This window comes from Xenopus tropicalis, chromosome 7 (assembly GCF_000004195.4).
Source record: "Xenopus tropicalis strain Nigerian chromosome 7, UCB_Xtro_10.0, whole genome shotgun sequence".
Lineage (NCBI taxonomy): Eukaryota > Metazoa > Chordata > Amphibia > Anura > Pipidae > Xenopus > Xenopus tropicalis.
The window spans coordinates 118,326,273-118,348,552 of record NC_030683.2 but is presented as its reverse complement, the minus strand read 5'-3'; the positions used below and the strand labels follow the sequence as shown (position 1 = coordinate 118,348,552).

Sequence of the window (22,280 nt, the reverse complement as noted above, 5' to 3'; positions counted from 1 at the left end):
GACACTGTGGCATATAATCTGATCCAGAATATATGTGTATGTTGCAGCTGTTTTTGTGTTAGTGTATATAATACTATAGTGAATCACGTGTTTTTTTTCGCGTCAATTTTAACGCAAAAAAGCATGCGATAGGTGTTAACACACCTTAGTGTATTAACCCTAATGTCCCTATTATTAATGGATACTTTTTGGGGGGTTCATATATGGGGGGAGTAGTGTAACAACTCACTGAGGCTGTGTGCAAAGAAAATAAATAAATAAAAGGACGCCAGACGGTTCTTGCAGCAAACTGAACTGGTTTTATTGGCCAAGACAAATGATTCCCACGGTTATGCAGTAGTAATCACAATGCAGAAGTACAATCCAGGCTGCTAACTGGTATTTCATTAAGGTGTATCTTGGGCCTTTAGAGAGGAATACATTCCCAATTAATTGGAGCAGTAGAGACTCACTAATGTAAATAATGGGTTTGGGTGCTGAGCAAAATTTTTCGGCAGACATGGATTCACGGTGAATTTCCATGTTTCGGCATTTGAGGAATTCGCTGCGGAAAAAAAAAATCAATGTGCGACCAAATTGTCGCCCGCTTCAAAAAAAATTGTTGCGCATCATTTTTTTTTAATAAATTAGATATTTACAACTTTGGGGGAATTGACTGATCATTGCAATTGATCATGCTAAATATCAATCAGAACAATAATGGGTTTCGGTGCTGAGTAAGGATGAGCGAATTTTTTTGGCAGACATGGATTCACGGCAAATTTCCACGTTTTGGCATTTGGGGAATTTTTCGTGAAACTGGGGCAAAAATTTGCTGCAGAAAAATTAAATGTGTGACAAAATTGTCACTGGTGCCGAGTTGATTACATCTATAAACTGACATATATCAATCTTTAGAAAATTTCAGAAAGAAATGAATAACTAGGAATGCTGCAGTAAACACACAAACATGTTGTTACTTACTGTATGCCCATGCAATATATAGTGAATAAGAATATTATAAGTAACCGAGGAGTTCCATGTCCATATAAAGGGACGAGATCGAAGGCCGAGTGCTTTTATACAGGTCATGGAACTCAGAGGTGACTTCTAATATCCTCATTTTACAGCAGGGGGTACATTATTTATTAAAGTATACAAGTTTCAGTTAGTCATGTGACAGGAATTACATCACTAAGCACCGATTATAACTGATGACATCACTAAGCACCTTTTATAAGGATATAATTAACAGGACATTCATGGCTCGTGTATTATAATACTGTTATCTTTTTGTACAGAATTATGGAGAAAATGTTGCATTTGGGGTAGAAAATAGGGTAAATTGCACCAATATTCAGCACTTTCATTTAATAAACACTGTATTCTGTGGAAGCTAGGAAAAGCAGTTATAGAGAGGCGCTGTGCATAGTCTTTTACAGCCACGTATACCAATTACAATTTCAGCCCTTATGAGCAGAATAAGCAAACAAGCACGTTTTTTGCCCTTAGTGAATTGTGTATCTCCCCATTATATCTCTTCTGATCAGTGATCGACTATTCAGCATCTCCAAACCGGTCCTTTTCCCAATCCTCTTTCCAATCCTCTTCCCAATCCTCTTTCCAATCCTTTTCCCAATTCTCTGGCTAAGAACACAGAGGGGAAACGGGTAAATAATTAATGAAACCAATTAGTAAACTTTATTTCTACAGTAGTTACACCAACAGCTGAGCTTACTTTTTTTTTTATATTGACTACTGAATCTTGGTGCAACAACCTCCGCTTCTTGCTCATCTCGCCATCCTCACAATCCTGATTTCTATCTATCCTGTTATTCCTGACCTCAGCCCTCCTCTGAGTGTCCTCACACTACTCTCCCTTTTTTGGTTACAAATATTTACATTTACACTTTATCAGGAGACAGATATGTCACTGTTTTGGTTTGTTGTCCAGAGGGAAGCAGATAAGTCACAGGTGAAGGATATGGGGAGTTACAGAGTGGGCAACCTAATCAGCAGTGGCCTAGGCTTATTGAAATGTTTAGCTTCTCATATGCTATTACCTGGTGCAGTGCTAAAAATAAATACACATTGTAAACTTGAAGTTTTTGTTGTACCTAGCATCAACACACATCTAGCCCCTTGTGACTTAGGGCAAAGCACAGTAGGCAAAGCCAGAAGGGAATCATATATTTTGCATCTGCACACAACCATTAAGCCCAGGATTCTCTTTGTGCACTGCCCCTATGCACTATAATTTTGCACCTGCAAAATAACAAAGCAGTTGGAGGGCCATAATGACATAACTTGCACACAATTTACAAATGGGAGCAAGTGTTGCACCTGTATTCTAGAATAGCTTATAGCGGCGAGGGAGTGTATGAGGAGATAAGGGCAGATATACAGAGGAATGCAGGATTTTGAAGGACACCTACAATTACTAAAACATATCCGACTTCCTTATCCACATTCTTTTATGGATTCGCAGTCCATTCATTTTATATTATGGATTCATTTTGAATTGTGCAAGTTCATAATAATAATAAATAATAATAGAACAGCCTACCTGCTAGACCAATGGGCAGAAAAATAACAGAGAGAATGTCCCCAAGCAGAGACCTCTCGGCAGCCGCAGAATTTTTTCGCTTTATGTCTTCGATTTGATTTTTCAGCATTTCAGACTCTTTATGGAATCCTTTTTTTAGCATCTCTTCTTGTTCCTAAGCTCACGGAAGGAAAAAATGAATTTACAAAGATTGCATAGTGACACATTAGGGATTCCTTACAACCCTGTGCAAAAGGGACACAAGAACATCTGGCACCAAAAATCTTGCTCTCTGTGCAGAGAGCAGCGCCTGGAGATGCAGCACAGCCCCCACAGCACCTCCTTCTGAATAATGCTCTACTTAGGGGTAGGTAGGGAGCGGTAGGGGAGAACACCTACTTGCCTATGCCCCACCAGCCCCTTTAGAATCGAGCATGGTCTAGCGCAGGCTGCACTCAATTCTAGGCCCAGACCATAGGTTTCTACACTTAGAACCAGAGTCCTGTGGCTATTTACACAATGCCCCACTCAGTGGCAACATGGCTGATTATTGATTTTTTTAACTTGTGATTTTCTTACAAATACCCCTGATTAAGCAGCAAATGTACCTGCGATCAGGTTAGTGCAAAGAATACTATATAAACAGCAGCCATACTGCTTTAATAGCATTTACACATAACTTCTGACATTTGGAGACTGAGACCTGCAGTGATACTTCATTATAGCTTTGCTCTAACACACTTTCACTGGATATACACACACTGTCGGGTGTATTAAAAAAGCCCTGAGGCTTTAGGTGCCATTAAGATATGTATAAGATATGTATACGCAGATATTGGCTTTTTGCAGCCTGGAAGGTTCCACATAGATCATAGTACACACTGCTATAACTAAAATGATTATATCAGTAATGTCCGACCTGCTGTTTATACTGCATCTCATAACATACATCTTGATTTAATTACATGAGGAGCTCCAGCTTTTACGCTACATATATAAAACTTTGGTTGCTGAAACATTAGTCTCTGTGAGAATTACGATAATATCAGTGTGACCTTTATGGGAAGAATCCACAGTTTATTTGTTAATTTGATAAACACCCTATTAGGCTGTGATGTCATTAATGACACATTACCTTAGCATGTATCACCCAATCTGCTGCTTGGATTATGTACCTTTAGCTTCTCCTTTATCATCCATTCATTTTGCTCCATCAACTTCTTTCTCTCCTCTTCCATCTTCTCCTCCATCATTTTCTTATGTTCTTCCAGGCTTTTCTTCTGAGCTTCTATGTCTTTCTCTAACCGTCTGTTATTCTCCTCCACTATTTGCTTTTCCCTCTCAGCAGTTTCTGTCCGGGCTCTCTGTTCTGTATGTAAGATAATTGCATTCACCAGTTATAGAAAAGGTTGTGATGTTTATCTTCGAGCCTATTTGTAAAAAATAAATGGCTACCAAATACACCATACATTACCAGGCATCGCTGCATACTTATCAAGACGCATCTGCATTTTCAGCAGTTGCATACTAAGCAGTCGCTTGAAAATGCTATGGGAGAATACAGTGTTCATCCATTGTGGTTTTTACGACATTATTCCCAGAGCAACTTCTGCCGGAACTTACTTGAAGCTTAAATTTTTTCCATTGAGATTACAGGTGGTCTGAAGCTGTGTTTAATAATGGTGTAAAATATGGCGTTCAGGTGGCAAAAAATAAAACACACACCTTGATAGATTTGCCATTTATTTCACACAGCTTTTTACACTGTTTTTCTGGCATTAGTTGTATTACACAGTATGGTATAACCCCTAAGGCCCCTTAGTGTTAGTAGTATGGGGGGGTTTTTGTTTCTAGAGTGTCGGCCTAGGCAGGCATTGGCTATTGTTACACTTTTATACAGGGGACATCTCTCAATATACAGGTGGCAATATGAAGATTAAAAGGAAGGTTTCTTGCTTATACTGCCTAGGGATGAACATTAAATGGGAACAATCACACAGGGAACATATGACTAAAATAAATAATCAACCCCTTTCTGTATAACCTTTAAAAGCATTTCCAGCAGCTAAATACTAAATAAATCCTAAGTAGCAGGAATTATTTCCCTTATATGATAAAAAGATATATGTGAGGGCTTATTTATTAAGCGCATCGGCATAACATACAGTTTGGCAATACTGAACAATACTAGACAAGAACCAGACTGGATTAGATGATTTTTTGAACAAGCATAATATCCATGGCTATTGTAATACTAAAATCTACAGTTAGTATGTGATTGTATTAAACTTTATTGTTCTCTTAATGAGTATTTGGCATAGTGGAGCTGTAATTGACATTTTCGGTTCCTTTACTGTGAGAAAAAAGTGAATAAAGGACTCCGTTTCTTGGATCATTATCCAACTAGATTTATTTTGTAGTATTTTTGTTATTCTATTAAATGCAGCCCTGTAAAGTTTGAAATACTCATGTGCATATTATGGATGAATATTTTATAATCATATACTGTATAGGGAAAGAAGGTATAGCTAGTATAGATGGATAAGTGGATGACACAAATACACATCTAAATCACTTCAGCTCACCTGCTATTTCCTTCTCCTTATGCGTAAGGGACTGATCTGCCTGTAGTATTGCAGCTTCTACATTTTCCTTTTCATTGAGAAATTCCTGTAGTATTTCTAGAGCCTGTTATATATAAGTAAGAGAAAGAGTAGAATAAGGGTTATGTTATTACAAATAAAACAAAAGTAATATGATCCTGAGTGCAGTTTCATTTGTTCCCACGTTCCATTGTGTTGGAGAGATACATGTGGAATTCTCACTTCTACCATCATGGTTCTGTAGGGACCCATAGGATTAATAGCCATAGCACTTTTTTAGGAATGTGAGGCAGACAGAATTGGTTAGCAAGAGCAGCCTGTACTCCAACAAGCATTTGATAGCTGAAGGTAGCTCTCCCCTCAGGCAGGACTGGCATATAGGGGCACATTTACTAACCCACGAACGGGTCGAAATGAGTCCGATTGCGCTTTTTTCGTATTGATCGGTATTTTGCGATTTGTTCGTAATTTTTGCGATTTTTTCGGCTTCTTTACGAATTTTTCGTTACCAATACGATTTTTGCGGAAAAACGCGAGTTTTTCGTAGCCATTACGAAAGTTGCGTAAAAAGTTGCGATTTTTCGTAGCGTTAAAACTTGCGCAAAAAGTTGCGCCTTTTTCGTAGTGTTAAAACTTAAATGGTGCAAAGTTTCGCGTAAGTTTTAACGCTATGAAAAAAGCGCAACTTTTTGCGCAAGTTTTAACGCTACGAAAAATCGCCAGATTTTACGCAACTTTCGTAATGGCTACGAAAAACTCGCGTTTTTACGCAAAAATCGTATTGGTAACGAAAAATTCGTAAAGAAGCCGAAAAAATCGCAACAAATACGAAAAAAGTCGCAAAATGTTCGTTTTCAAGTCGGAACTTTTCCAATTCGGGTCGGATTCGTGGGTTAGTAAATCAGCCCCATAGTGTAGGGATCACAGAACTGAATAGGGATTTAGGTTATGTGTATTCCCTGATCCAATGTGAGTGATCCATTTCATTTTACAGAGGGCCTGAGGGTGCATCTAGAAACCTGGCAAGCTGTCTCCACAGGGGTATCAGATGTGCTGTCTCTGATTGTTGTGCCTGACATGTAAGTGAAATATCTCAAGGATTTGTTGAGTTATTGTTGAACAACCCTGTGCCACTTTAAGAGAAACAACTTGGTCTTCTTTAAACAAAACAGTCAAGTGCCATTGTGTTATACAGTGTATATGGTACAACAGTATTCGCATAAATGTAGAGAAGTAAAGGCCTGTTCATTCAAAACCACACCACCATGGAATAGTCCTAATAAATGTGCTTAGTACAGGGAATATGCTGGCAGAACTTGCTGCTATCTGTCTGTATAGATTATTTGTTCCTATTTAATAAACCTCTGTTTAAAGTCCTTTCAATGTGCCCCATTTGGCCCCAGTGATTCCATGCCACGATCCATTGGCATCTACACCATGCCCTTATGACCTCTATTTAGTGAATGTTTCATATTTCTATTAGACAAGATAAAAATAACAATAAAGGTAGAGTGCAACATAAGGACGCCGTACTTTGACTCCTTTGCCTTTGGTTCTATTGTATTCATCCACCAGCAAGTTCTTCTCTGAAATAAACTGTGTATATCCGCCAGGTTTGGAGAATTTTCCATTTAATATTTCTCTCTCCAGATTCTCGCTCAGTTTCTGTAGAATGGCTTTGCACTTCTTGGCAGATTCCTCTTCATTGTATAGAGAATATTTGGACTTTTTTTCTGCCAGTTCATCCTGTAAATATAACAAACAACGAGCCTTGGGTGGTTAAACCAATGGTTTTAAATTTTACTGTTTTATCAGTCACATATTATCTTTTTCTGTTCTCTCATTTTCCTCCTGTACTCTTGCTATTAAATTACAATGTACAATATGACTACTATTCCATTTACAATAAAACATGGTATTCAGTTGAATAAACTGATAAACTGCTTGCAGCAATAAATAGAAACATAACAGTTTCCCTGCATCACTGAAGCATAACCTGTACAGAAAGTTCTTAGTGTGCTATTTAAGACAATAATCAAGTGCTGCTTTGCACACATTTACTACTGCTTCCATGGGTTAATAAAGAAACGTACGATGAGCTGTTTCTGATATTGCCCATTCTCATCCTTGAAGGACAGGCCCATAAAGACCTGCGTTGCTTCTTTTTCACACTCCTGGTGAATACTGAGAAACTCTTCCTGGGTCTCTGTAGGGAATTTGGCAATTTGCTTGCTCATCTCTTCCTCATACTTGGTCAGAGCTTCCTGCACGGCTCTAGAATTCTCAATCTGTGCCAGGGCAATGACTGCATTCTCCATACAGGGGATGGAACCGCTCCGTATTGCCTCTGTGTAGGACACGGCCAGATTGCCCAGCACTGGTATGAAACACAAAAGAGAATTGTGTGAGGTTACTTGGCCGCAGGTGATGGAGACATTCTTTTTATGCCAAACTTACATCTCCCAGTCACTGTGTAGCCGCCCACTAGAGTTTTAGCATTGCTTTTCCCATATATACAAGAACAAAACTCTGCTGCTTTCTCTACAAATTTAGGCTCTAATTCTGATTCTTGTAGTTCCTCCAGTCTCTGGAGAGCCAATGTTGAAGCTGGCCGGTCAAACACAAAGCATTTGTGCGAATGAAAGTAATGCCGAATGCACTGACGGGGCAGGTTGTAGTCTTGCACCTTTTTGCCAACACCTAAAAAACATTTGGAAATGTATTCAGATTAATTCATGAATCATATAACATTTGTTATGACATATAAATATAATGCTATGAACTTAAATAGAGTTCTGTTCCTCTTTTTTCTTTCATGTTTATCTTCTACCTGTTCTACCCATTGCGGTACTCACTGTGTTACTGTGGTGCCATTGTCTCCAGTCCTCTTTTACATTTCCTTATTAGCTCTCCTTTCTCTATTAGTGCCCTGTGTCCTTTCCTTAAGCTCTTCCCTTTTCACCCATATATTTTTAACCCCCATTCAGGTTAGATGTTTAACTTGGTCTTCCAATAACGGCAATATACCTCCCCGGGCCCAGGGCCCTGTCATTTCCCTTAAGGCTCGCCCATATAGTTTTCCCTAAACCCTCTCTGTCAGAGATGGAGGACAAACTGTTATAAAGCAAACTCCTTTCAAAGTTAATGGAAATCACCACCAAGTGCTGGGTCCTGTCTAATGACAGCTACGTTTACAATTTAATTTTGTGCAATTTGAGCTTGGCATCAGTGAAAAGAACTGAATGTCGGATCCGGTCGTATTTAGTCAGGTTATGACTGGCCAACACATTTAATCAAATATTTTGGTATTGGCTGGTACCAGAAACTGTTATTGCTAGGGATGCACGAAATCCATTTTTGGTCAAATAACAAATCCTCTAGAAAAGATATGGTTGAAAACCAAACTGAAAGCAAACCCCAGCTGGCATCAAGATACACTTACAGCCCTGGGTGGCCACTAATAAGTTGAAAAAAGGGGTTGTACACCACATACCTGGATACTCTCTAACCTTGTGTCTTTAGTGCTGATAAACAGGGGTTGGATGGTGCATTAAAAATCCCTCCTGAAAGAAGCTACACATGAATTTACTCACCTTTCTTTAGTTCCAGTGCATCTAGTAAATACTGATCCTCAGTGATTGGGGAGCCATTCTTCTCTAACTTTAGTGTAAAGTCCCTCACACACCAAATGAATGATGGGAAGAACCTTTTGAATTCTCCAGACTCATCGTCTTCTTCTTCCGTTGCTTGTGCTTCGTCTGATTTCACTTTTATGAGCTCTGTTAGTTCTGTCACATAACTGTGTGATGTTATAGGATGGAACATACATATAACAAACATGAGAGCACAATTACCATTTCAACTGGAGGGAGAGAAATGTATTTAAAACTAAAATTCATAAAGGAACTAAGAAAGATCAGTAATTTAGAGCAAGCATGGCCACAGCCATGGGTGCCTCTTGACCCCCTAGGTCCCCCCCAAGTACTTTGGCTTCAACCCACAGGGGTCTGTTACCACTATTGTTATGGCACTGCCAACAACAGTTTTAAAATACACACTTTGAATGTAATGTAAAAAGATGTAGTAATGAAAGTACAGGTGCCTTTGTCTCTGCCTGCTGCTACTGACATGTTTATCACAGGTGCAGTGTCGAGCCTGCAACCCTTACCCCTTCCCCCCGGTTAAACCCACACCTCTACCCCTTTCACCCAATACAACACACGTGGGCACTGTAGCTGGAAAGAGAGGGCCGCAGTTATTTATTTATTAACATAAAACTTAACATCAGTTAACATGTGAAACATTAGTAACTTGTAACAAAATCTGTTTGTATAACAAACATTTACAGTAACCGACAATCCTTACTCGCCTCCAAGGGGCTGACCCTGAGCCCAAATGTAACGCCTGGTTCCTGCCTCCTTTTTCCCCAGCCCTAAACCGAGGCTAACTGCCTTCCAATCAGGACCCCAGGCCTACCGGGCTACATTCTCCTTGTCAAGTACCCCCCTTAAACTTCCCCCTGGGGGCATGGAGTAAGGTACCCTCTGCCAACTGCAACAACAACAACCCTATTTCTTAGGGAGGGAGGTTGGGACTTTGCGAGCTGCTGATCCTCCCGCCATCTGGAACAAACTGAAGGTAGGCTGGCATCCCTTGTGTAACCATCCCCCATACTGTGCCCAGGAATAATTCAAAACACCAAATGGCCAGCCACCTGGACCAGTCAAGGGGAGGGGGGAAGGCTGCCCTCCTAGCCCCGTCATGCCCTGCTTCCCTATACTTCGCTCTGGGTCATTGGGCCCCATTATAGGGGGAATGAAGGAAAGGATACTGCAGATTGTCCATGGCTTGTTGGTCAATGGTCCCCATGCTGTTGTACACCAGAGTGCTGCTGAGTAAGATAGCCAGGGAGAAGATCCAGGCATCATTCTTGCTGTCTCCCTTAGAGAAGCAGAGAGGAAATCAACATGTCTATAAATGTGAAGCCTTGGCACCTCCTTGGAACCTCTAATCCAAATGTTTCAGCCTTGGACCCAGACACCCCACCCTGGAATAAACAATTACTAATGCGGTGTGAAAGGCAGTGAACCTTATACAGTACCTCTGAAACCCTAGCAAAGTATACATTTCCCCTTTTTTCTGACCCCCTAGCAAACCACGAAGCAAAGATGAGTGACGTTAAACTTCCAGTACAGTGGCAGCATATTTGCAGCAATATTTATTTTCCCTGTTTTATAATATGTAAGCCTTTCCTTAGCCAGTTGGTGAAAAGGTCTTTATTTGCCATCTTAAAGCATATAAACTTGCTAAAGTAAATACTATGGTGCAGTGTCTAGATTGTAAGCTCTACGGGGCAGGGACCTCCATCCTCTTGTGTTTTTGACTCTTAACTTATTGCAACTGTAACTGTATCTTGTATTTATTGTTATACTTTGTATTTATCTATTATTATATACATTTGCTCACCTTCTCCACATCCCCCAGTCCCTCTGTGTCCAACAGAACTAGGGTATTGCCTTGTTTAGTAGGGTGAGGCACGCACCACATCCAGATCCCTTTAGTCTTCGACTGGACAGTTGATCCAAGTGCAAACCCTGAAGCAATAATATAGAATAATAGATCATTCATTTTAAAATTATGTATATAAACTTGCAGTGACCCACAGTGGCACCGCAACCCAGTTTTGCCTCCTGTCTTACTGCATTAGTACTGCTGTGGTACTCAGAGCACATAAAAGGCTAAAGGTGGCCACACACGTGGCAATCTGACGATCTTTCAGATCCGCCACTAACCTTCAGCGCTGAAAGAGGCAGAAACAATAGGATTTCTACCTCCTTCTGCCGATTCAGCACTGAAGGCAGATTTTGGTCAGGCGCCTTCTATGGCGCACGATCAAAATCTTTTAACTGGCCCGGTCGGCGAATCGACCGATATCAGCAGGTTCCTGCGATATCGGTCGACTCGCCGACTTGCCATACACGCACCGAATATCGTACAAAACGAGGTTTCGTACGATATTATCGGTGCGTGTATGGCCAGCTTAAGCCAGTGTACACATAAGATTTATGTTTTCTGACAGAAAATACACGAGGAAAAGGTACATGTGGAAAGGACCCTTCTAGTTCTGGTATTGGGAGGCTCAGAGGGACGGGGCTGGGAGGTGCCATGACCAGGAAGTAGATTTCTGAGGTACCATGTCCAGGAAGCAGATTTCTAAGAGAGTTCAGGGGGAAGGGGGCGTGCCTTCCTGGTGCCCCTGCTTCTGAATAGCAATTTCCAGTGCTGCCCCTTGTTATGAAAGCTGTTATTCTCCCTGTTACAAACAGCAGTGCTAAGCTGCCTGGAAGCTTAAGTGACTTCTACAAGAATGTTATGTTGAAAGACTGTAAAATAAAATTCCCTGGAAAAAGGTTGCACCTGGCCAGTAAAATACCAGAACCAGTTGTTCTGCCCTCGGCCTGTCCCCAATTCCTGCTTTGAGCTTGTCCCTTGTCCACCCAACTCCCCACATATTCTATACCCTAAGCTGGATCTGTTGTGCACCGCTTGGTCATATCATTGCTCCGCCCCCTCTTGTGTCACAACTCCACCCACTTTTTGTCATAACTACACCCCCAACCGTATCCCCTGGCCGGTATTATTAGTTAAGACAGTTAGGTATTAAAGTTACTCTCCTGTTGAGCAGTTATACCCCATATAAAGGGATTGTATAAATCCTGGTGGTACGGTTACCTGCCTGTGTGCTTATTATCTGCCCATAAACCTGCCTCGTGCTCTGGGACACCACAACATTCATTGCCTGAGGGCTCACTCACCATTCCTGGCTCCGGCGAGCTTGTTCATAAGATAGGATTTCCCAGTTCGATATTTCCCAACAATCGCCACAACCACCACAGGCTGAGTGATTTTCAATAAGATCTGTAAGGCCTCCTGGTTAACGATTAGATCTTCACCTTCCTTGTTTCCTATCAGGCACATGGGTTCTTCCATTGGCAACACTGCCATCCTGCATTTAAATGCGTGGGCATTAGAGAAGGTACAATGGGAATAATATATATATATATATATATATATATATACACACATACATTTAACAAATGGACTGAGTTTTACCTGCAACTTACTTGCTTTTCAAGGTTAAAACCCCCAAATGGTTGCCCTTTTATTGGCTCCACAAGGATCCCTTGACTGTAGCTGGGAAGGGTGGGAGCTATAACATGGAGCGGCCACTGCTCCTGTATAAACTATAGTAATAAAGGAAAAGTTGTGCTCAACCACTACATTTGAAACCATTAGGCGGGGAAGCAATGAGGCTGTGACAACACAAATCATATATACAACAACAAAAGCCCCTCTGCACTCCCCCATTATCAATATATATAGGACATTAACCCATTCTGCGCATTAAGCTACCAAGCAATGCCCTCCCCTTTAATCAAAACAGGGATTGTTTGCCCATATAGTGCAATATATTCAAGCTGGCCAACTTCATCCCCAGTCTGGCCAGTCCTACACTCACTTATCTGATTCATTAAGAATTCTACTGCTTCAATATACATTTAACAAAGGGACTGAGTTTTACCTGCAACTTACTTGCTTTTAAGGTTAACATCCCTAAATGGCTGCCCCTTTTATTGGCCCATTGGGATCACCTGACTGCAGATGGGAAGGGTGGGAGCTACAACACGGAGCCGACCACTGCTCCTGTATAAAAAGGCAAGGTTGTGCTCAACCACTAAATTGTAAACCATTAGGCGGGGGTGCAATGAGGCTGTGACCACAAAATACACAACAGCTACAGTCAGGTGATCCCATTGGAGCCAATAAAAGGGCAAGCATTTGAGGGTTTTAATCCTGAAAGCAAACAAGTTGCAGGTAAAACTCAGTTCCTTTGTTAAATATATATCAAAGCAGTAGAATTCTTAATGAATCAGATAAGTGAGTGTAGGACTGGCCAGACCGGGGATAAAGTTGGCCAGCTTGAAGTATATTGCAATATATGGGCAAACAATCCCTGTTTTGCTTAAAGGGGAGGGCTTATCTTAGTAGCTTAATGCACAGAATGTCTTAATGTCCTATATATATTGATAATGGCGTGTGCAGAGGGGCTCTTGTTGTTTATATGTATGTTGTGGTAACAACTTCATTACACCCCCGCCTAATGGTTTAAAATTTAGTGGTTGAACACAACCACTAAACTATATGGTATGGGATCCCTTATCCGGAAACCCATTATCCGGAAAGCTCCCAATATGGAAAGCCTGTCTGCCATAGACTCCATTTTAATCAAATAATTCAGAATTTTTTCTTTTTCTCTGTAATAATAAAACAGTACCTTGTACTTGATCCCAACTAAGATATAATTACCCCTTATTGGGGGCAGAACAGCCCTATTGGGTTTATTTAATGGTTAAATGATTCCCTTTTCTCTGTAATAATAAAACAGTACCTGTACTTGATCCCAACTAAGATATAATTACCCCTTAATGGGGGCAGAACAGCCCTATTGGGTTTATTTAATGGTTAAATGATTCCCTTTTCTCTGTAATAATAAAACAGTACCTGTACTTGATCCCAACTAAGATATAATTACCCCTTATTGGGGCAGAACAGCCCTATTGGGTTTATTTAATGGTTAAATGATTCCCTTTTCTCTGTAATAATAAAACAGTACCTGTACTGGATCCCAACTAAGATATAATTACCCCTTATTGGGGGCAGAACAGCCCTATTGGGTTTATTTCATGGTTAAATGATTCCCTTTTCTCTGTAATGATAAAACAGTACCTGTAATTGATCCCAACTAAGATATATATAATCCTTATTGGATGCAAAACAATCCTATTGGGTTTAATTACGATCCAAATTACGGAAAGACCGTATATATAAATAACTGGTCCTATACCTGACATCATATCTTATACAGGTATGGGATCCGTTATCCGGAAACCCGATATCCAGAAAGCTCCGAATTACGGAAAGCCTGTCTCCCATAGACTCCACATTAATCAAATAATTCAGATTTTTAAAATTGATTCCCTTTTTCTCTGTAAAAATAAAACGGTGCTTTGTATTTGATCCCAATTAAGATATAATCAATCCTTATTGGATGTAAAATAATCCTATTGGGTTTAATTAATGTTTTATTGATTTCTTAGTAGATTTAAGGTATGAAGATCCAAATTAAGGAAAGACCCCTTATCCGGAATACCCTTGGTCCCGAGCATTCTGGATAACTGGTCCTATACGTGTATTGATATAATCGTTTATCCATATATTCATATACTTTGTTATACTTTGATGCTTAGCATATCATGCTCCATTTTAGAAATGTATCTCCATTTTCTAACTGCAAACAGCAAGGCTTGAACATCCCATAATAGTTGTTTTTCCCAAATAGTACCCTTGCACCTTCCAAACTATATGGTTTGAAAAACAACTTAATCTTATCTGTCCACTGACGCATCCCTTACTCCTTGTATACTCCTTAAATTCCTGTCCTGCACCGGCCATCCTTGAAGCTGAGGAGGTCTCACTCTATTTTTTATAATAATTCCTTTGTATCTGCACGTACAGAAAAGGTATAACAGCTATGAGCATGTAAGAATAAACTGAACAAGTTAGTTGCGTCCTTCTTATTCCCGTATATTCGCCTTTGTCCTGGCAGGAGAGCTCCCTCAGGTCCCTACAGTCTGCGGTCAGGAACCCTAACATATTATATTATATATATATATATAACTGTCTTTTAGCTAAGTAAGCATTCTAGAGGTATAGTTTTCCTTTAACTACCCCAGAGATAATTTTAATTGAGAAGCTGCAACCATCTGAAATCTGCTGATTTGTTCATAGCAGAATAAAAGACTTTAAAAGCGGTTGTTCACTTTTGAATTAACGTTTTGTATGATGTAGAGTAATATTCTGAGACGAATTGCAATTGGTCATCATTTTTTATTTGTATTTTTTTAGTTATTTCATTTTTTGTTCAGCAGCTCTCCAGACTGGAGTTTCAGTAGCTATCTGGTTGCTAGGGTCCAAAATACCTTAGCAAACAGGGAGTGGTCTGATTGAGAGACTGGTATATGAATAGGAGAGGACTTGAATAGAAAAATAAGTAATAAACAGGAACAATAAAACTGTAGCCTCACAGAGCAATAGTTTTTGGCTGCTGGGGCCAGTGACCCCCATTTGAAAGCTGCCAAAGGTAGAAGAAGAGGGTAAATAATTAAAAAAAACCCATAAAAAAAATAAATAATGAAGACAAATTGAAAAGTTGCTTAGAATTGGCCTTTCTATAACATATTAAAGTTAACCTAAACGTGAATCACCCCCTTAACACAGGGCATGAGTTGCCCAATGATATGTTGCTGCAATCCGTGACACAACCACATTGTAAATATACTGGTTATCTATCTGTGCTAACAAAGTAATCTTTGTAATATATATGTATATCATTATAGATAATAGTAATAAAATACAGCAAGTATTTATTGTAACTCGTTGTTATCCCGATATGTAATTGTCATAAAAATGTAATTCAGAAATAAGCAATTTACTGTACCTTGCTGCAGTCTATGCTTGCCTTCTGTGTCTGGGATGACAATGCATCTCATGTTCTTGTCTTTTTATAGCCTCTCAACCTAGTTTCACTTCTAGCAGTGAAAGTGAAAGAAATTTCTTCTTGCTGCCGTCAGATTTCCCTCTACTGACTATTTCTGTGTATAGCAGGAAAGAGCATCATCATATGTAACCCACAAGATCAGATGTAAGGGCTCTGGCACACGGGGGAGATTAGTCGCCCGCGATAAAACTCCCTGCTCGCGGGCGACTAATCTCCCCGAGTTGCCTACCCCTGCCATCCCACCGGCGAACATGTAAGTCGCCGGCGGGATGGCAGACGCGGCGGGGCAATTTCAGGGAATCGCCAAAAAAGACCCGCGAGTCTTTTTCGGCGATTTGCGCGAAATCGCGCCACCGCGTCTGCCATCCCACCGGCGACTTACATGTTCGCCCGTGTGCCAGAGCCCTAAGAGTTTATAAGGAGATTATATGACATGACAAAGGGCTTCTCCACTCGAAGACATATAATTCTAAGCAACTTTCAAAAATACATTTATATATATATAAAATAATGTACTGTAATTGCAGTTGAAACCAGTGTTTGTTTAACCATTTCTGTTGTCTGGTTCTAAAAACACAGAGGAACCCACAAACCAGAAACCTGGAGGCGATCAGGACCCTCCTCAGCACATTATATAACAATCTGGTATGATTTGACTACACAGTCTATACAGCAAAAAACAAAATTCAGTTTGTCTCGTAATTTAGCCCATACAAGGTATACAGATACATAATGAATGCATTCATATTTAGTGGCTGGGACATTCAGGGCCTGAAAGTACCCCCAGAAAGCGAGCAGGGAATTTCAGAAGGTGAAGATATGGCTGAAACTATGGCCCTTTCTTCTGTTGCCAAATAAGCTGGCTTAAAGGTAATGTTTACATGTAGCAATTGTTCTTTTTGTTCAGCAGCTCTCCAGTTTTTGAATTTCAGCAACTATTTGGTTGCTAGGGTACACATTTCCCTAGCAATCATGCAATGGTTTGAATGAGAGACTGGAATATGAATAGGAAAATAGAAAGCAAAGCACAAAAAATATAAATATAACCTTATAGAGCAATAGTTATTTTTCACTGTTAGGGTCAGCGACCCCTGTTTAAAGAAGAAGGAAAGGGTTTTACTCATCTTCTAGTATGTAATAGAGGGCCCCTGCATGTACCTGAACACTGAAATCATTTCTTATAAAAATGCTCCTTTGACCAGTACGGTCCTCCCGAAGTAAACAGTATTTCTCCTGTGTCTGTGCCACCATGTTTTTAACACTGACGTCTGCAAGATGGTACCTGCAAACTAAAAGCGCATGCGCTTAATTTATTCCTCCCCCTAGACGCGATCATGAGAGCACAAAATGTCACACACACACCCCCGCCGCTCCGCTCACCTCCCCGCTTGCCTCTCCCCCTCAGCAACTGTCAGCCAGCTGCGTCCTCTTGTCACCACCCCCCCACTCCGCTCCCCTCCCCGTTCGCCTATCCCCCTCCCAGCACCTGAGTCCTCTTGTCACCACCCCCCCACTCCACTCCCCTCCCCGCTCGCCTCTCCCCCTCCCAGCACCTGCGTCCTCTTGTCACAAAAGCCTGCCCCGCTCCTCTCCCCGCCAGCACCTGTCAGCTGCCGGTGTCCTCTTGTCACCACCCCCCCGCTCCACTCCCCTCCCCTCCCCGCTCGCCTCTCCCCCTCCCAGCACCTGCGTCCTCTTGTCACAAAAGCTCCTCACCTTTCCTCACGCTCCTCACCTCTCCCCCCCCCCAGCACCTGCTGGCTGCGTTCTCTTCTAATGGCCCCAGCTGCCGCTGCATCCGCTTCTAATAGGGGCGGTGGTCGCCATAGCAACCAGACGCTAGGGGGAGCGCTCCTGTTTGTGCGCATGCGCCGCCTACAGTCCAAGTCCCCAAGTCTGGGCAGGAGCGTTGCATTATGGGATTCTTCTCTACCCAGCTCTGCGTTTTTTCTCCATGTTTGGCTTCAGATCTTCTGAACAGGTGAAATATGGGAAGGAAAGGCTAATAAAGAGTTAATCTCAAGCTGCAGGCATACCTTCAGTTGTCTCAATAGTGCCCTTAAGTCTCCCCATATTTCTCCCGTTCAGATGATCAGAAGCCAAACAGGAAAAAAAACACTGAGCTGTGTAAAGAAGATTCCCATAATGCATCACTCCCTCCCAGACTTGAGGACTTGTTACTGTAGGCGGCGCATGTGCGCACAACAGGGGCGTCTGGTTGCCATGGCAACGCAGCAAGGTGAACTCTGTGTCATGCAGGGGGGGGCAGGTGCAGGGAGCGACGGAGGGTTTGTGGCAGGAGCGGGGAGCTCTTCCTTGTTAAGAACATGCTAACCAGGCTCCCCTTTACTGAAATACCCACTAGTAGATGCGAGTGCGAGCAGCCTGCGGCGGCGGCAGCAGCGGCGGAGTGGGGCTGGGATGGTGCTGCCGGTATCGGATCGTCTGACATGCTGTGAGGAGGATGAGAGCCGCCGAGCGGCGGGGGGTGGATTTTGTGCTGCCGACAGAGGATGATCTGACACTCTGGGGTGACGGGCATGGTATGACAGATGCGAGCGGCGGGGGGGAGGGGAGGGGTGCTGCCGGCAGGCAGAGGATGATCTGACATGCTGTGTGGGGCATGCTATGACAGATACAAGCCGCCGACAAGATGGCGGCGCCATTCACTGATACAAGTATGTAGGTTCTAGTATGTGTATCTCTGTAAATCTTTCATTAGGCAAGCCAGGAATATAGCGTTTTTACTCAGCAATAGTAGTACTATTTAATAGTGTGCTTAATAGATTGTGACTTTCCTTCTCCTTTAAGGGCACTATTGAGAGAACTGAAGATATACCTGCATTTTGAGATTAACTCTTTACTAGCCTTTCCTTCTCCTTTAAAAGCCAGAAAGTAGGCAAATCATTCCAAAACTATGAAAAATAAAGGCTATTTTAAAAGTTGCTAAACATCGGCCATACTATAACATACTGACAATAACCTAAAGCCTCCACCTGGGTTAAGTTGCTTTGCCTTGAACACAAAGGTCATTGCTCACTAGCAGGGCGTCAAAATCATTGTTCCTGCATTATTATATTACAGGTTCACTCCTTAGTTACAACTGGGTCCTAACATTGAATGAAAAGGTTGAAAAGCGCTCTGTCAGCATTAGTCAGTTCTGGCCCCGTTCTATGATCCGCGTGTCTGCGGGTTTCAAATAACTAAGCACCACAAACACAAGAAAATGAAAATTCCCTAAAAATATTTCTATGCAGTATTCAGTGACATAAGACACAATAAACAGGGTGGGGGGTTGTTTCATAACAAATAAAATAGCTGGTAACCAACATATCTCAACTGAAGCTTCTCATTCATCCAGGTCATGGTAAAAAGTATTGTGCACATTTATACATATAATATACAGTGTGTCCTATCAAATGTAGCCATTTCATTTTTGTTGCCCTCCCATAGCCCAATTTTTTGTATACAGTTATCATAAAACAATGGCAGAAAGCAATGCTCCCTGTGACAGCCCTTCAGATCTTCATTAAAGACCAATTTTTGGAAGGAGGCCCAGATCTTCAGCTTACTTCAACCCATGAGGTTCTGCTTAGCAGCTATAGTTATTTTTATCCTGGATTCAGATGTCTCACAGTGATTGTATCATTGGCTATTGGCTATTCTTCCTGTGCTTGGACTTTCAGATCTCCATTGTTGCCTACTTAGAAGGAGGCCTAGGCCTTCAGCCCTCTCCAATCCATCAAGCCAATTAATCAGCTGTAGGTATTTTTATCTCAGATTCAGATGTTTCACATTTATGTCTCATTCCTGGTATCCGTAAAATGGTTTATTTAGAAAACAATAGTATATGTATAGTCATACATAAAGAACATTTGAAGTTGTTACTTATAGGCAGGAGTAGGTAGCAGGTTAGTATTACATATCCCATGCACAATTGGGGTATATCAGATGTGAATTAAAGGTGAAGGTATGGTAGTATTATACCTAAATGCTTGTCCTGCTTATGTTCTCCCATGCTGCTATAATTATAAAAGGTCGCCCCATTCTCTGCTTTGGGGATAAAGGGACAGACTTGTTCAGTGCTGGGAAACTGTGCTTATTGCTCCCAACTCCAATTGCAGGAACAGAGAACAGGGAGCCAGATTTACTCACATCAGCTGGGATTCTCAGCCGGATCTAGAGAGCTGAGGAGTTGTAGCCCAGCAACTATTAAATAAATAAACAAATAACTAATAAAATAGTGTGGGTGAACAGTGCAGCTGTTTACCTATAAAAAGGAGGAGGGGGGGGGGAATTGATTCCTCTTTCCCCAGCTATACTTGTACAGGTATAGGACCTGTTATCCAGAATGCTCGGGACCAAGGGTATTCCGGAGAATAGGATTGTTTTGCATCCAAGAAGGATTATTTATATCTTAGTTGGGATCAAGTACAGGTACTGTTTTATTATTACAGAGAAAAGGGAATCATTTAACCATGAAATAAACCCAATAGGGCTGTTCTGCCCCCAATAAGGATTATTTATATCTTAGTTGGGATCAAGTACAGGTACTGTTTTATTATTACAGAGAAAAGGGAATCATTTAACCATTAAATAAACCCAATAGGGCTGTTCTGCCCCCAATAAGGGGTAATTATATCTTAGTTGGGATCAAGTACAGGTACTGTTTTATTACTACAGAGAAAAAGGAAATCAGTTTTAAAATTCTGAATTATTTGATTAAAAAGGAGTCTATGGAAGACAGGCTTTCCGTAATTTGGAGCTTTCTGGATATTGGGTTTTGCAAGTGTTGTGGTAGTTGAGATCAGACCCCTATTATCCTTCTGCTAAGAACCCTATTAAGTGAAGAAAAATCACTAATCAGAGTAACCAGAGTTAAAAAAAAACCCTCAATTTTAAAACAACCAGGGTTTGACAAGTTGATGCCGCCCCTCACTCCCACTGTACTTTGTTTTTCTGTGTCAAAGTGAGTCTACTGCACTAGAAGAGCCCAAATTCCAATTTAAAAATTTAAATTATGGCTCTTTAATTTACCAGGAGTGGCTTTTTTTGCAGCCCCTGATAAATTTCCTGGCCCCCCCGATTAACCTCCATTACTGACCCTACATATGTCCCATATACTAATAATGCAGGGAGGGGGTCGAATAAATAGGAATTATTCCATATCTCAATAAAAGGGTACTCTGTATGATAGATAAGATAATGACCCAAGTAATTGTAATATTTTTCCCATTTAAAGATAGCAATATACTGTATATCTATTCGGCCGTTGTATGAATGCAGCTATTCTCATATACTGTAGAATTTGAAGAGAAAATGTTTCCAATTTTACCCTTACTGTCAGCCTTCTCCCCCACCTTCTAGTAACAAATTGATTCTCCTAAAGAAATCATTTCCAGGAAACCAGCAATGAGCAGTAAGTAATGAAAGTGAAAGCTCACAGTTTGGGATATAAATACCTACAGCTGCAGAGCTAGATTAGTTGGAAGGAGCTGACATTCTAGGCCCCTTTCCAAAACAAAAAGGTCTTTAATGCAGAGCCGAATATCCAGCACAGGGAGCCCATTTTTGTCGGCACAGAAGCTCAGTTTTGTAGTTACACATTTATTTTTGCCTGTACAAAATAAGTACTTAGTTCTGAGTGCAATATTCATTTATTATCACAAAAATAATCATGTGAGCACAAATATACTGTATTCGCAGTTACATAATGTCATATTAAATTGTACATTTGTTTTGATAAAAGTGTTTATTTTGAGAAAATCCATTATATAAATATAAATTGCTTCAGTTAATATAGTGTTTGTGCTTATATATATATATATATATATTAATGAGGACCAGCACACTTGTTCAGTGAATAAAAGAGAGAATTTCTTTATTCAGTCACATACCATGTGCCCAGGTTCAGGCTGGGGTGTGCGGGGCCCACCGGTGCTGCCAAGCCCAGGACCCCCTGCTACATATCTCGTACTTAACTAGGTGCGATTGGGGGAGGAAGGTCAGCAGGGGAGCGTAGGAAGGGTTTGGGTCTGGGTTGGTGGGGCCCACAAGGGCTCACCAGTTTTTTTCTCCATGTCCCATTGTCCCATTAACACAAACAGTGACTTGTGCAAGACTTAAATATCCATAATTCCATGTGAATTTCATTTGCTAGAGTTCATTTAATCTTTGTACAATACTCCATACTATTTAAAATGTATGCAATTATTAAACCCAATTTTATGTTAGTATTCTCTTCAATAATACAGTATATTAAAGAGTTACATATAAAGAGCAACTCAGAACAAGTTTGCACCCTTGGGTATTTAAGTCTTGTATTAGTCACTGAAACATTGGACACTGATAAATTGAATAAAGACATTTATATACATACAGTATATGCATATAGATGTCTTTATTCAGTTCTTTATTCCATTTATATATATGTGAAGATGACTAGTCAGCTGTAGTTATGTCGCTAGGTTTAACCTGTGCTGTAGCAGTGACCAACTGTTATTTTGGTTGGCGCTCAGACTACATGCCAGACTAT

The 22,280-nt window shown here is 40.9% G+C and overlaps 2 protein-coding genes across 6 annotated transcripts in view; one reads left to right on the top strand and one right to left on the bottom strand.

Annotated features, from left to right (window-relative positions):
• Positions 1–279: 279 nt before the first annotated feature.
• The window catches only part of gbp5 (guanylate binding protein 5), a 36,017-nt gene continuing 14,016 nt past the window's right edge, over positions 280–22,280 (bottom strand). The window contains 13 exon segments of one of the 5 annotated variants that reach the window (NM_001126772.2): positions 839–1,626; positions 2,546–2,699; positions 3,700–3,893; positions 5,110–5,212; positions 6,661–6,873; positions 7,221–7,504; positions 7,585–7,827; positions 8,721–8,926; positions 9,959–10,068; positions 10,594–10,721; positions 11,943–12,133; positions 12,252–12,371; positions 12,710–12,719. In NM_001126772.2, coding sequence (NP_001120244.2) covers positions 1,541–1,626; positions 2,546–2,699; positions 3,700–3,893; positions 5,110–5,212; positions 6,661–6,873; positions 7,221–7,504; positions 7,585–7,827; positions 8,721–8,926; positions 9,959–10,068; positions 10,594–10,721; positions 11,943–12,132 — 1,911 coding nt within the window. In that variant the 5' untranslated portion in view covers position 12,133; positions 12,252–12,371; positions 12,710–12,719 and the 3' untranslated portion in view covers positions 839–1,540. 5 annotated transcript variants of the gene reach the window in all.
• The window catches only part of gbp1 (guanylate binding protein 1, interferon-inducible), a 42,962-nt gene continuing 33,575 nt past the window's right edge, over positions 12,894–22,280 (top strand). The window contains 1 exon segment of the mRNA NM_001016773.2: positions 12,894–13,002. The gene's annotated coding sequence lies outside the window, so the exon portion shown is untranslated.